We start from the raw sequence: 12,631 nt of genomic DNA, 5'->3' as shown, positions 1-12,631 counted from the left end.
GTAAAGTGCTTGTCACTCAGCAGGAGGGCCTGAATTCAGATCCTCAGTACCCACATGAAAGCCAGACACAATAGGCATATCAGTAAACTTAGCACTAAGAAGGCAGCAACAATTCTTGGGGCTTGGTGCTTAGCCAGTCAAACCAATGGGTGAACCTCAGCTTCATGGGGAGACCCTGCTCTAAAAAATAATAAGAGAACCTGGAGAAATGGCTCAGCAGTTAAAAGGACTTGCCGCTGCTACAGAGAACCCAGGGGTTTGGTTCCCAGTACTAACTAATAGCAGCTAACAACCATTTGTAACTTCAGGTTCAGAGGGTCTGATACCCTCTTTTGGCCTCTGGAGGCACTGCACACACGTAGTGCGCAGACATGCATTCAGGCAAAACATCCATATGCATAAATTAACAATCAATAATTCTTCTTTGAAAATTGATGAGAACCACTGAGGAAGATATGTCACGTTAACCTCTGTGACCCACACACATCTGTACATACACATGTGTGCATGCACACACACGTGCACGTGCGCACACACACATACACACACGAGAAAAACTTCCTTCCTCCCTTAAACCAGTATTCATTGAACAGCTTTGACAAAAATAAATGAATGTCCTAAACTTGGAGACATATATGCCCAGATGTGTTTCAGCAGAAGCCAGAGGGGGACGGAGAATTCTCAGAGAGAGTGAGGTTGTTGGAGAGCAACTCCTTGGAAGTCATGTTTACCAACACAGGACTACTTATTCCAGCCTCTTTGTGTTGTGACACAATACACTGACACACTCATTCTTAGCCTGAGCCCGATACACCGACACACACATTCTTAGCCTGAGCTCTCCTAGCAAAGAGGCTCCTTGGTGTGTCAGGGTTATTGGTGTCACAGACTGGGTAGCATAAACAATGGGAGCTTCTTTGCCCAAATTTGGAGGCCAGAAGTTCAAAGTGCAGGCGTGGGTAGGCTAGGGTCCTTTGTTGTGAGTGAAGGTTAGATCAGTTAGGGTTAGGGTCCTTTGTTGTGAGTGAAGGGTCTATGCAGCCTCTCTCCTTGTCATGTAAATGACTGTCTTCTGTCCACTTGCTGGCACACACACCCTCGCCCCCAGGATCAGTCTACCCCGACTTGCCTTCCCTCTGACTCTAGCCACACTGAGTTGGTGCCCGCTTGAACCGCCTCTTGCTCTCTATCTCACATACGTGGACCCTGTTTCCAGAGACAATTACTTTGCAGTACAAAAAGTTGAGGTTTCTTCGCGTGATTTAAAGTGAGGGCAAACACAGTTGTGCCCCCAGCAAGATGCTGTGGAGTAAGTCAGAATCCAGGAAGTACAGAGGTTCCTATCCCCTCCCCATCAGCCCAGCTGCAGGGGACACAGCATGACAGGGCCCACTACTGCTTGCTGTACTGACTGCAGGCAGCAGCATCACCCAACACCCCTTTAAGAAGGCAATTTTTTTGAAGATGCTTTCGTCCACCTATTTTCCTGACCTGGACCAGGCTTTCTCTAATGTGTGGGCCTTCCGGGAGAATTGGAAAAACTGTCAGGGTTAATATGGGTCTCTTGTCATGCTGCCAGATACATAGTTTAACCAGCAGGCTGGTGACTCAAAACACCTTCAATGGGATTAAAAGTCTTCAAGTCTTTCAAACAACAGCTACCTGCTGCGACAGCCAGGAGGGACTGTGCTCTCAGAAAAACCTTCTTGCTGACAAGAGAGTGACTGGCCTTGTCCAACACCCAATTAAAAAAGGCTAAACTTCTAAAAAGAAAAGGTGTACGGAGACTGCGAATCTATTCAGTAGAACCTGCTAGATGTAAGTGGTAGTGGCAGAATGAATCGTGTTCACCAGACACTGGGTGGCTATGGCTTACCAGGTCCTATTCTAGATGCATACTATGGAGAAGAACGTGTGTGTGCATGTACGTACGCACATGCACACAAATCCATGTCTTCTTGAAGTTCACGGTCTACCCGCAGTTCTTGATTTTTCTGGCAGGTAAGCATGTGTATCATTTAAATAATATTTAACTCCATCAAGCCCAGCAGTTCAGAAAAGAGTGAGGCCATGATTCATGAAGTATATTTGAAGGACAGTTAAAATATATTATCATGGTACTATTTCAGTGGTAGGCATATGAATCATATGCGTGATTCCTACTCTCCTGTGTCTTTTTATATGTTCTTTAGTAGACATATACTACTATTTTCCTGAAAATTTTATGAGTAAAGGTGAAACCCAAGATGTCCAGGTGACTCTTAACCGTAAGAACTAAGAGACCTCAGCTTTAGAACGGAACTCTCTTGGGTTCCAGCCCCCTCCCTGCCCTCTACCAAGCGTGTGACTTTGGATAGATGACATAGCTTCTTAATTACATAAGAATTCTATTACTACATCGCGATTTATTTTAAATGGAGGTATTATACCCAACCTGACCTCTCAGAGCTATTACCAGGTAAAATTCCATGTCACTAAAGGAAGTCAGAAGTAGTTTTCTGCTTATAGAAGATACTTAATTTTTCCTTGGTTCAACTGGGAAAGCCGGGCAATGATCAGAATCTCCAACTCTGCTTGGAAAAGTAGGAAGATGCTCTGTTGCTTTGGAAGGCTTGTTTGTAGTGGTTTCCTAAATAAATGTATTCTAGAATAAATAAACCTCTACTGCTAGAGATTTATCCAAGCAGAATGAAAACTGGTGCCCATACACAGTCAAGACCACAAATATTCACAGTAGACTTATTTGTAATAGCCCCAAGCTAGAAGTAAACCAAACACCCATCAATAAGTGCATACATAATCAAATGATGATATATTCATTTGGTGGAATAAGAAGAATGACTGTTTTGAGGGGGTAACATTTGTACATGTTTGTGTGGATATGGGCATGTGTGAGCGGAGGCTAGAAGTTGACATCCAGCATCTTCCTCAATCACTTTCCACCTTACTTTTGAGATAAGGGCTCTTATTAAACCGAAGTTACTCAGTTTGGCTAGACTGACTGGCCGGTGGGTTTCAGGACTGTACCTGTCTTCCATCCCCAACCCTTCAGCTCTGGGGTTCTTGATGTGTGTCACTGTACTTGGTTTTTACATCCTGAAGTGACAAATTCAGTTCCTCAAGCTTGTACAACAGGAATTTGACCAGCTGGGCCATGTCCACAGCCCAGAACTAAACTATCAATGCATATTAAACTTTAAAATAACTAGGCTAAATGAAAGAAGCCAGGTACAAAAGATTATATACTATATGTTTATAAAAGGAGAGACCACCAGCCAACGTGGAGTAGCAGGAGCCGGTCATGGTTTCTTTGAGATGAGGATGGAGGAGAGATGGAAGGGTGGAAGGATTATGTGATGTCAGTGTGAATCCTTTTGGAGCGATGGACATGTTCACTATTTTGACTGATGGACGTGTTCACTACTTTGACTGAGGTAGTCCCACTGGAAGCTTACATGCAATTCATTGTGTGCCAGTTCTAACAATAAGATGTTAAAATTACTCATAGGTTAAGTCAATAAAACTGTTTCAAAAGAAACAGGATAAAAAGGTTCACTCCCAAAGCCCACAGCCTAAGTCCTAAGAAAAATTAACTATAATCTTAATCAGCCATCGTCAGGCTGTGGTTCGTAAAGGGATCGGGCACTTGGGCCAGCTGCCTGAGAGTCTAAATGTTTGTTTTCCCGGGGACTGTGAAGATAGATCCACAACAGAGAGAAGAGACTTAAATTTCACGGCATAGTCCATCTGCAGTTTGAAAATCGTGTCTGTGTTTATGCCTTTGGGGTATGTACACTTGGTCTTGTGTGTGCACATGCATGCAGGTGCTCTTTCTTGCACGCGTGTGCAGGGGCCAGAGCTCGTGTCTTCCTTGATCGCTCCCCACCTTATTTTTGATGCAGGGTCTTTCACTGAACCTGGAGATCACGGATTCAGCTGATCAGTGAGCATCAGCGCTCCATCTGTCTCCATGACTACTCCAGGTGTAGACTTGTGCCACCACGCCAGTCTCAGACACGAGTGATGGGCATCCAAACTCAGGTCCTCATACTTGTACAGCCAGTGTGCTGAGCTACCGAGCCATCTCTCCGATGCCTGAAGTTATTAAATTTGTAAAGAACGGCATGGGTTTCTGTCCAGCCGTAAGACAAAGCTGCGAAACCGGAGCTGCGTTTTTTCCCTGTCAAGAACTGATGGGGCAAGTGCAGGAAAATCAAATGCCTCATCAGAAAATGAATGCCCCAGTCGTCAGAAGGCCCTTGCATCTGGGTGATGAATTTCAGAAAATAGAGACACAAGTGGAAACCCTGTGGGTTGATTTCTTAAAGACAAACCTGGGGCACTGGCACCACACTTCAATAGATAGCAGTCAAAGCAGATTCTGTTTGTAAAAATAAAGCTGGTTTTACCAGGATTAAGAGTGAAAGACAATAGTTCCTAGGAAGTGACAAAGGGATGTCAAGGCCAGAATAACAGACTAAATTAACTAGATCAGAAAGACAGGACTTTATCTCCGTCTCTCGTGTCAGCTTTCCTATGGTGCAGGGGCTCAAACATAGGGCCTTATGCATGCTAGGTTAGTACTCAACCAACTGAGCTACACGCCCACCTTTAGTTCAACGTTTTGTTTTATTTTCTCTTGTATGCATGCCTGGTATGTATTCTAGAATGCTCCACTGCTAGAGACTCATCCAAGCAGAATGAAAACTCATATCTGTATATAGTCAAAAACACAGATATTCACAGTAGCCTTATTTGTAATAGCCCCAAACTGGCTGGCCTGAAACTCACTGCCTTGCTGAGGATGACCTTGAACTCCTGATCTTCCAGCTACCTCCCAAGGTCTATTTCAGCCCAGTATGTTTTAGTCTTGATTGATCTTGAATATAAATCCCTGTAGGTCTAGGATACAAACAAGGATTTTGGACTGTTTTTGCTGAATTTGGGGGATTTAAAAACAGAGCTAATCTATGTTTGAAGAATAACATCCCTATTCAAAATTGCTTAAATTTTGAAATGATGATTTCTTTTTCTATGTCACATTATTAAAGACCACTGTTTTCTAGGTCATGTTCAGTTGACACAGGATGGTTGCTCAAACCCCAAAGTTCGGAAGTAAATCTCATTACTACCTGCCTGCCTAAAATAGCATGAGATGCTAGGCTCACATACCTGAAGTTGAAAGGGACCTTGAAAGATACTGGGATGGTTCACCAGTTCCACAGACAGACTGTCTGTAGCTGAACCTCCTAACTGCAGTGGTCAAAGGTAACTTATCACACACCATCAAGAGTTAGGGCAGAGTTTCAGAAAGGATTGTGAAGTGATAGGAGAATGTAAAACTTAAGAGAATAGAGTTGGGACAGCAATGACTCCAAAGCCTTTCAGAGATTTTAGCTGAATCCAAGAAAGGAAAGGAGCACTTATTGAGCACCTCCCGTTGCCATGGCAAACAAAAGCCTGGATAATCAAGTTAGCATATACTGCCAAAGAACATATGTTGTTATAGAAAAAATAGTCTATGAACTACACAAGGTATTCAAGGACAGGGCATGAACGCTGTGTGTAAAATACATGTGATTCTGTGGGAGAGTCTGGCATCTCCCTGCCTAGAGGGATGGCTCGTGTCTTGATATTCCTGTTTCTCTCTTCTCCTCTCATTAGGCATCCGGATTAGTTCCTTTACTCAAGCAGACCTGACTTCAGGAAGTGTTCAGTATGTTCATTCTGGTGAGCCTGGGAAGCACTCGGACATCTTCAGCTTTGTGCTGTCTGACGGCGTGCATGAGGTAAGAGGTCCTGCCATCCATCCTCGAGTGGGTTTTGATCCCTGGTCTTCTTCATTGAGAGTAATGGGCAGACAAACTGGAGCTATGAGATCATTGTGTTCCTCTATTCTTAGCCACAGAACAAAAGCAGCCCCTGACAGCCATGAGCTTGAGCCCCAGAGGGTTCATGTCAGGGTTCCTCTGGAGTCAGCCAGGCCAAGGGTTGAGGAGAGGGTGGTACTGGGGACGGGCACCCCACCCACCTGTTACTGTTTTAGGTGATGCAGACCTTCCACATCACTCTCCACCCTGTGGATGAATCACTGCCCCTTGTGCAGAACCGGGGCATGCGTGTGCAGGAGGGCGTGAGGAAGACCATCACAGAGTTTGAGCTGAAGGCAGTGGATGCGGACACAGAGGTCAGTGGCTTTCCTGCTCTCTCGGGCTGAGCAGAAGTAGGGTTGGGAGCAGGTGCTGCTTGAGGAGCACCCTAAGGGTTGTGCTCAGTGGTGAGGGGAGTGCAAGCCCTGCCCCCCCAAGTGGTAAAAGCAGAAGACACTTTGACTTTCTGTGAAAAATCAAATTTGAGATCAAGTTCCTTTTCAATTCAATTCATTCTCACCTCAGCTTGCACATAGCCACCCTCTACATGCTGACTTTATTATGTTTCCTAGAGAATAAGGCAGGTGACACTTTACTCAAAACATGTATTGTCTTTCAGTGGATGGGCACTTCGTGCCCCTCTGTACCTCTCTTCTATTTTACCTCTTGCACCCAGACTGTTTTTCATGGTTACTTGTTATCACAATTTGAGCAAACTCCAAGAAGAGACTTTGTCCAGAAAAAAAATGTATGGCATAGTGGGAGGGGGCAGCTCTCCTTTCAAGATGTTGCCCAGGTCGAGCATTTAGCATGTGGACTTGATTAGACTGACATGAAGCTCACTGCTGACTTATAGGTCCATGTGCCCCCTTCTCTCTGCCTGGGCTTCACTGCACAGCTGTGCCTTCATCGAATGTGCATTGCCTACTGGGCTGTAGACTCCGCTCTATGTGCTAAGAGCATAGCTGTGGAGAAAACAGAAAATAGTCCACAAATTTACAACCTTTCTGATTGAGGAAGAGAGGGAGGGAGAAAGGAAGGAAAGGGTGTAGAAAGAAAGGGATGGAGGGAGGAAGACAGGGACCAATCAGACATGGTCAGCATTAAGTGAGATCATGATTGGTGGATGCGCTATTTTAGGCAGAGTAATCAAGGAACATCTTTAAGGAGATGCTCTCTGAACCGAGACATCAGTGGAAGAGCAAACAGTGCAGTTACCAGGGAGAATTCACTCTCCAGACAGAGGACACAGTGCAGAAGCCTCAGGCTCCAGTGCTTTCGATCCTGAAGCCAGGAGGCTGGAATCTAGTGACCAAGGGGCAAAGCCCAAGCCTTCCCTCTAGTCCAGCCTGCGCCGTGAGGCCTGAGGACAGCAAAGGTACACACTCCGCACTCTGACGAAGGCTCTAAGATGGAAGCCCAGTTGTAGGAGAGAAGGTGGTATCTCTCACTATCTTCTTTGTATCTATAAAGAAAACACAGGCTGTATTTGATGGCTTTAGTCTGCTTCCTTTACCAGCTTCTGGCCACCACTCACTCTGAACTTGCCTCTCGCTTTTCTCCTTTTGGCAGGCTGAGTCTATCACCTTCACCATCGTGCAGCCCCCACGCCATGGCACCATCGAGAGAGTTGCCAAGGGGCAACGTTTCCTCCTCACCTCCTCCTTCACTATGGAAGACATCTACCAGAACCGTGTCAGCTACAGCCATGATGGCAGCAACTCCCTTACAGACAGATTTACCTTCACTGTGTCTGATGGGACCAACCCCTTCTTTATCATTGAGGAAGGAGGGAAAGAGGTGAGAGTCAGTGGAGGAGGGAGAGGCCCAGCAGAGCCTGTCAGAGGCTGTGTGGGAATTGTTCCATGTAGCTCGACACTTAGTTCTTACTCTATTAATGTTAAGTGTGTTGGTCCCGGACAGGTGCTTTTCCTTAAATCTTCATTTTTCATCTGTAAAATGGATAAAATAATGATTGTTAGCCTTGGATGCTTTATCTAAACACCAAAAGAGACAGTCCTGGTTAAGTGTTTGACACTGTGGGCAACTAGTAAGCCCCCAGCATGACATGGTGATTATTAATATCACTATTTTTTATTCTTTTCTTCCATCTGGTATTTCTGTAACATCGCATAGCTCTATATTCTCTTTCTGTTTTTGGAATAAGATTCCTCATTCCAACCAGAGTCACTCAGTCTTGGGGGATTTAGAGTGGTTTTGTGTACAGGAGACACACAAATTTTGAATCCTGGCTCTGCCACTTATTAGCCAAGTGAGTGTCTTTGTAAGTCATGTTCCTTTTGAAAACCTCGGTTTGCCAATCCGTAAAATGGAGGAGGTACCTCTCCTCCTTATGTACATTTGGGCCTCTGCCCTGTGGCAGGCCCAGAGAACCATTGGAGAATGTATAGGCACCAGCCTCTGTATTCTATAATAAGGGGCCTTGCTACTTATGTCAAGCAACATCCATTCTTTAGTTCCTTCAAGATTGAAAAGGAGGGAGCTGGGGAGATGGCTCAGATTGAATGTGTTCTCTATGTGGTTGTAAGAATCCGCATTTAATCCCCAGAACCCATGTAAAGAGAAGGGCATGGTGGTGTGTGCCTATAATCCCAGCACTAGGGAGGTTGACAAAGACAGACTCATCCCTGGAACCAATGTAATTAGCAAACCCCAGGTTCCAGGGAGAAAGCCTGCCTCAAAACCAACCACAAGGTGCTTAGCTACCGAAAACCAAGACTTGAGGTTGACTTGGGTTCTACATGCACACACACACACACACGCGCACACACACACATACACACAAATGACCTGTGTTCAGACTTCTTATCTACTGCCTTCTTCAGGGTTCCACTATTCCATAAACTCCCCCTGTAATTAATGCATCTCTGGTAGAAGGTGGGCCGGGGACACCCCAACCCCCTATATAGCTGTGTCTGGCTCCACAGAAGCAGTGTTGGTGAGCAGTGTGCCCACAACCTGTTATACCCCCAGGACAGCAAGAGTCTCAGTCCTGGCGAGTTTCTGTCCTACACTGTTGTAGGATAATTATATTCCTGGAAGGGAGATCTTCCTGTGTCCTTTAGAGACACAGAAGGTCATCCTCTGTGGGTCATTGCATCCGTAGGTGACTCTTGGGATTCCTCTGCCTTGTCTGCATCTGTCCTGTCTGTTCCATGGCAGGCTATCACTTTGTCCTTTCTCTTGCTGTAGCTGCTGCTCCTGGTTAGCTTGACTTTCAAAGGAGAAAAATAAATCAAGACATACAGCAATGGCTATCCTCTTAAACACCTAAGTGTCAGAGCAAGCCTTCTGTGGGACCATGTCATCCTAAAAAATTGAAATTATGTAAATTGTAGATTGAAAAGCTAGCATCTCACTGCCCTGCATTTCACCTGGTACCCTCTCAGAGCCCGTGAGCGTGGGATTGGACTATAGCATGTGTACTGTATATAGATAGGGCTGTCTCTGTGGGTGGAATTACAATGTGAATTCCCTTTCACTGTTCGTTCCCATAAAAGCTTTTATTCTTCATTTCTTCTGCCTCTTACCCACAGAGGGAGCACTGTCCTTAAAACAACCCAGAACAAAAACAGAGAAAGAAAAGGAAAAGACAAGCTCTCTGGGCTTAGAAGCTTCCCTCCCTCTCTGAGCTGATCCCACCTGGAGGCTTCAGCATCAACATTTTAATGATGCTGTTTCCAGACTCTCATGAAAACTTTAACGCAAGAAATTGAGAGAAAAACGTATCTGTGTATTGTTTCATCTTAGGAAGGATTTTTTTCTTTTTTAAATTATTTTTTTAAGTTAGTATACAAAGTAATGAGTCTCTACAGCATTTTCATATGTCTGTGCCATTCTGCTTTGTTCTGGTTTATACACCCCACTGTCCTGCCTGGCTACCCTTCTTGGCGGTCCCCTTCTTCTTCACCCAAAGTTTCGACTTCTGCATTCGCGTGTGTGACTTATATCCCATTATCCCCACTTGTTCCCCACTCCTTTAGAGCTGCTCCTCTCGTGGTCCCCTTTCTACGCCATTTGTACACAGTAAAATATACATCAGAGAAAGCATGCAATATTTATCGTTTATTCCAAATCTAGCATCATGACATCCCCCGAAGAAGACATAAACGGACCCAGCCACCACGGCACATACTTATAGCCCTAGCTAATCGGGAGCTTGAGGCAGGAGGAATTCTTGAGCTCAGAAGTTCAAGCCCAGCCTAAGCAATGCTGGATAACCCCATATTAACACACACACGCACGTGTGAAAACCAACCTCTACAGCACTGACACCCTTGAGATTAAGTGGAGACACCCTTGCTTTTTGTTTCTGGGTCCATGCTGGACTCCCCTTGTCAATCGTCACTCTCTCTCTAAGGCCTCATGTCAGTTGTGATAAGAGGTGGAAGCGAGCTTCCCAGCCTGTACTTCGTCTCTGACACGTGCAGGGATTCCAGCGGCTAAGGGACAGGGTCTGGGAAACTCCAGTGTTGGTAATGAGTGTTTTTCTGGCTTCCCCTACAGATTATGACTGCAGCACCTCAGCAGTTCCGTGTGGACATCCTCCCCGTGGATGATGGCACCCCTAGAATTGTTACCAACCTCGGTCTGCAGTGGCTGGAGTATATGGATGGCAAGGTAAGTCCTTCAGGGTCCTCGCTGGGACAGAGCTACCCATCGCTGAGTGACCGCTGTTGAATACACCAGATTTCACCAAAGTCTGGGGTGAGGAACTTTATTTTAAACAAAAGACAGAAATTGAGTGTGTTATTTCCACTTCTAGTCTGTTGGCAAGAAATTGGTCAGATGAGCACAGATGTTTCACGGGAGGCTGGGAAATCGTGTCTCGAGCTGGGCGGGCAGACGCTCAGCTAAAACTATTAACTTCTAAGGGGGGAGAATGGACTCTAAGGAACATTAAATGCTTGCCCTAGATAGAAAGGAGCAGATATCTTTGTCAGCAATTGTCCTCAGAGGAGTCCTCCTTCGGAGACCTCCATCTCCTGGTTCCCAGCAGGCCCTTCTAAGGTACATCTCATCATCTGGAAGTGCTAGCAACTCAGCACTAACTCCGCATCAGCATCAGCACCAGCACAAGCGCATCTCTTCCCCTTTCAGAGCTTTGATTAGTGATGTTCATCAATCCTCATGGATTGAGGATGGGATGTGAGGGAGCTTAGCTATCGAACTGTTGGGTTCCTCAAACTGAATACAGTAGGGTTGAATAAATGGCTCTGTCATTAAAGAGCATGAGGGTGTAAGTTCAGATCCCCAGCTCCCATGGGAAAAACCGGGCAAAATGGTGCATGTGTATAACCTCAGTGTCAGAGGCACAGAGACAAGCGGATCTCTGGAGCTCAATGAAAAGCCATCCTAGTCTAACTGGTCCAGGTTCAGGAAGAGACTGTTCCACAAACCAAGGTGGAGAACAATAAAGGAAGACACCTCACATGGATCTCTGGCCTGCACATATATATATATATATATGTGTGTGTGTGTGTGTGTGTGTGTGTGTGTGTGTGTGTACGTGAGTGTGCATCACAGACACACACACTCATCAGTGTAAATTCTTCTTACACACTGACTTTTTCTCAATATTCAACTAGAGTGATTGTTTTCTGGGTAGACTTGGGTCTACTTCCCATACCTCCTCTATTCCGATAGCAGTTATTAACACTTCCAGTGGCTAGGTATAGTAGCACATTGCTCTAATCTGAGCGCTTGGGAGGCCGATCTAGAAGGGTTCCAGGATTCTAGTTAGAGGACAGTCTACAGTCCATAACGAGACCCTGTGTGACTAAATAGATGTATAGTGAAGTCACCAAAGACTTCTAGTTTATGAAATCCAAAAGTTAATGCCCTGCCCTTCTCTGTTTAAGCCCACTAACATAGAGTATTGCTCGCTGCTCTTTTTCCATGGCCTTCGGATCTTACCCTGTGTTGGCAGGGTAAATGGGTAAAGAAATTAAGCTTCGCTGGTATATTTGAGCAGTATCAGGGGACAGTATATTTATCCTAATCAACCTCAGGATTTTCAGCGATTCTCCTAAGGTATAATACTTAGCCATTATATCATTCCTCCCAGGTTCCAATCCTCTTTCAAAGCCAAACTGAAATCCCCTGCTTATTTCCACCAGACTCTTGCCCCATTGACCCTGCTCAGGAGCCTTTCTTTGTGAAAACTTCCAGAGCAGAGGCTGGCATAGTTTCCATCCTAACGGTTTTCTGTGCAGCAAATGCGCTCAGTAAATCACTGTGCAACCGAATTAAATCTGAGTCAAAGGGTCTTGCTCCAGCTTAATTCCCACCTCAGGAATTAAATTTAATGGGTTTCTATTCCAGGCAACCAACCTGATCACCAAGAAGGAACTGCTGACCATGGACCCGGATACAGAGGACTCGCAGCTTGTCTATGAGATCACCATGGGCCCGATGCACGGCTACGTGGAGAACAAGCTGCAGCCAGGCCGAGCCGCAACCACCTTCACCCAGGGTGGGTTCTTAGGAGCCTAGAGAGGGGCCATGCTCAAATGCTGCTCCCACGGTCACTTCCAGCTACTTTTGCAAATGGACCGTCTAGTGTCTAACCACCCCCTTGCACATTTTGCTCTTCCCGGGTTTCTTCCTGATGCTCTGAACCAGAGAGCTTCATCTCCACCATGCCCCCTGCCCTCAGGTTTCTAGGTGTTCTGGAAATGACAGGTGGGACTGCTCGGTTTCCTTATAAGACAAACAACAAACGGACTGCCAGCCCGAAA

General features: G+C 45.6%; 1 protein-coding gene across 2 annotated transcripts in view; it reads left to right on the top strand.

Moving 5' to 3' along the window:
- Fras1 (Fraser extracellular matrix complex subunit 1) overlaps positions 1 to 12,631 on the top strand; it is a 406,459-nt gene that overhangs the window by 341,066 nt on the left and 52,762 nt on the right. For both annotated transcript variants that reach the window (XR_012907226.1, XM_075942834.1), the window contains exons 48-52: positions 5,665 to 5,789; positions 6,047 to 6,187; positions 7,443 to 7,670; positions 10,398 to 10,511; positions 12,216 to 12,366. Coding sequence is in view for 1 of the 2 variants with exons in the window: in XM_075942834.1 (XP_075798949.1) it covers positions 5,665 to 5,789; positions 6,047 to 6,187; positions 7,443 to 7,670; positions 10,398 to 10,511; positions 12,216 to 12,366 (759 nt within the window). In the remaining variant the exon portion in view is untranslated. The remainder of the gene's footprint in view (positions 1 to 5,664; positions 5,790 to 6,046; positions 6,188 to 7,442; positions 7,671 to 10,397; positions 10,512 to 12,215; positions 12,367 to 12,631) is intronic.

Source organism: Microtus pennsylvanicus, chromosome 12, assembly GCF_037038515.1.
Source record: "Microtus pennsylvanicus isolate mMicPen1 chromosome 12, mMicPen1.hap1, whole genome shotgun sequence".
NCBI lineage: Eukaryota > Metazoa > Chordata > Mammalia > Rodentia > Cricetidae > Microtus > Microtus pennsylvanicus.
This window is presented reverse-complemented; position numbering and strand designations above follow the sequence as displayed.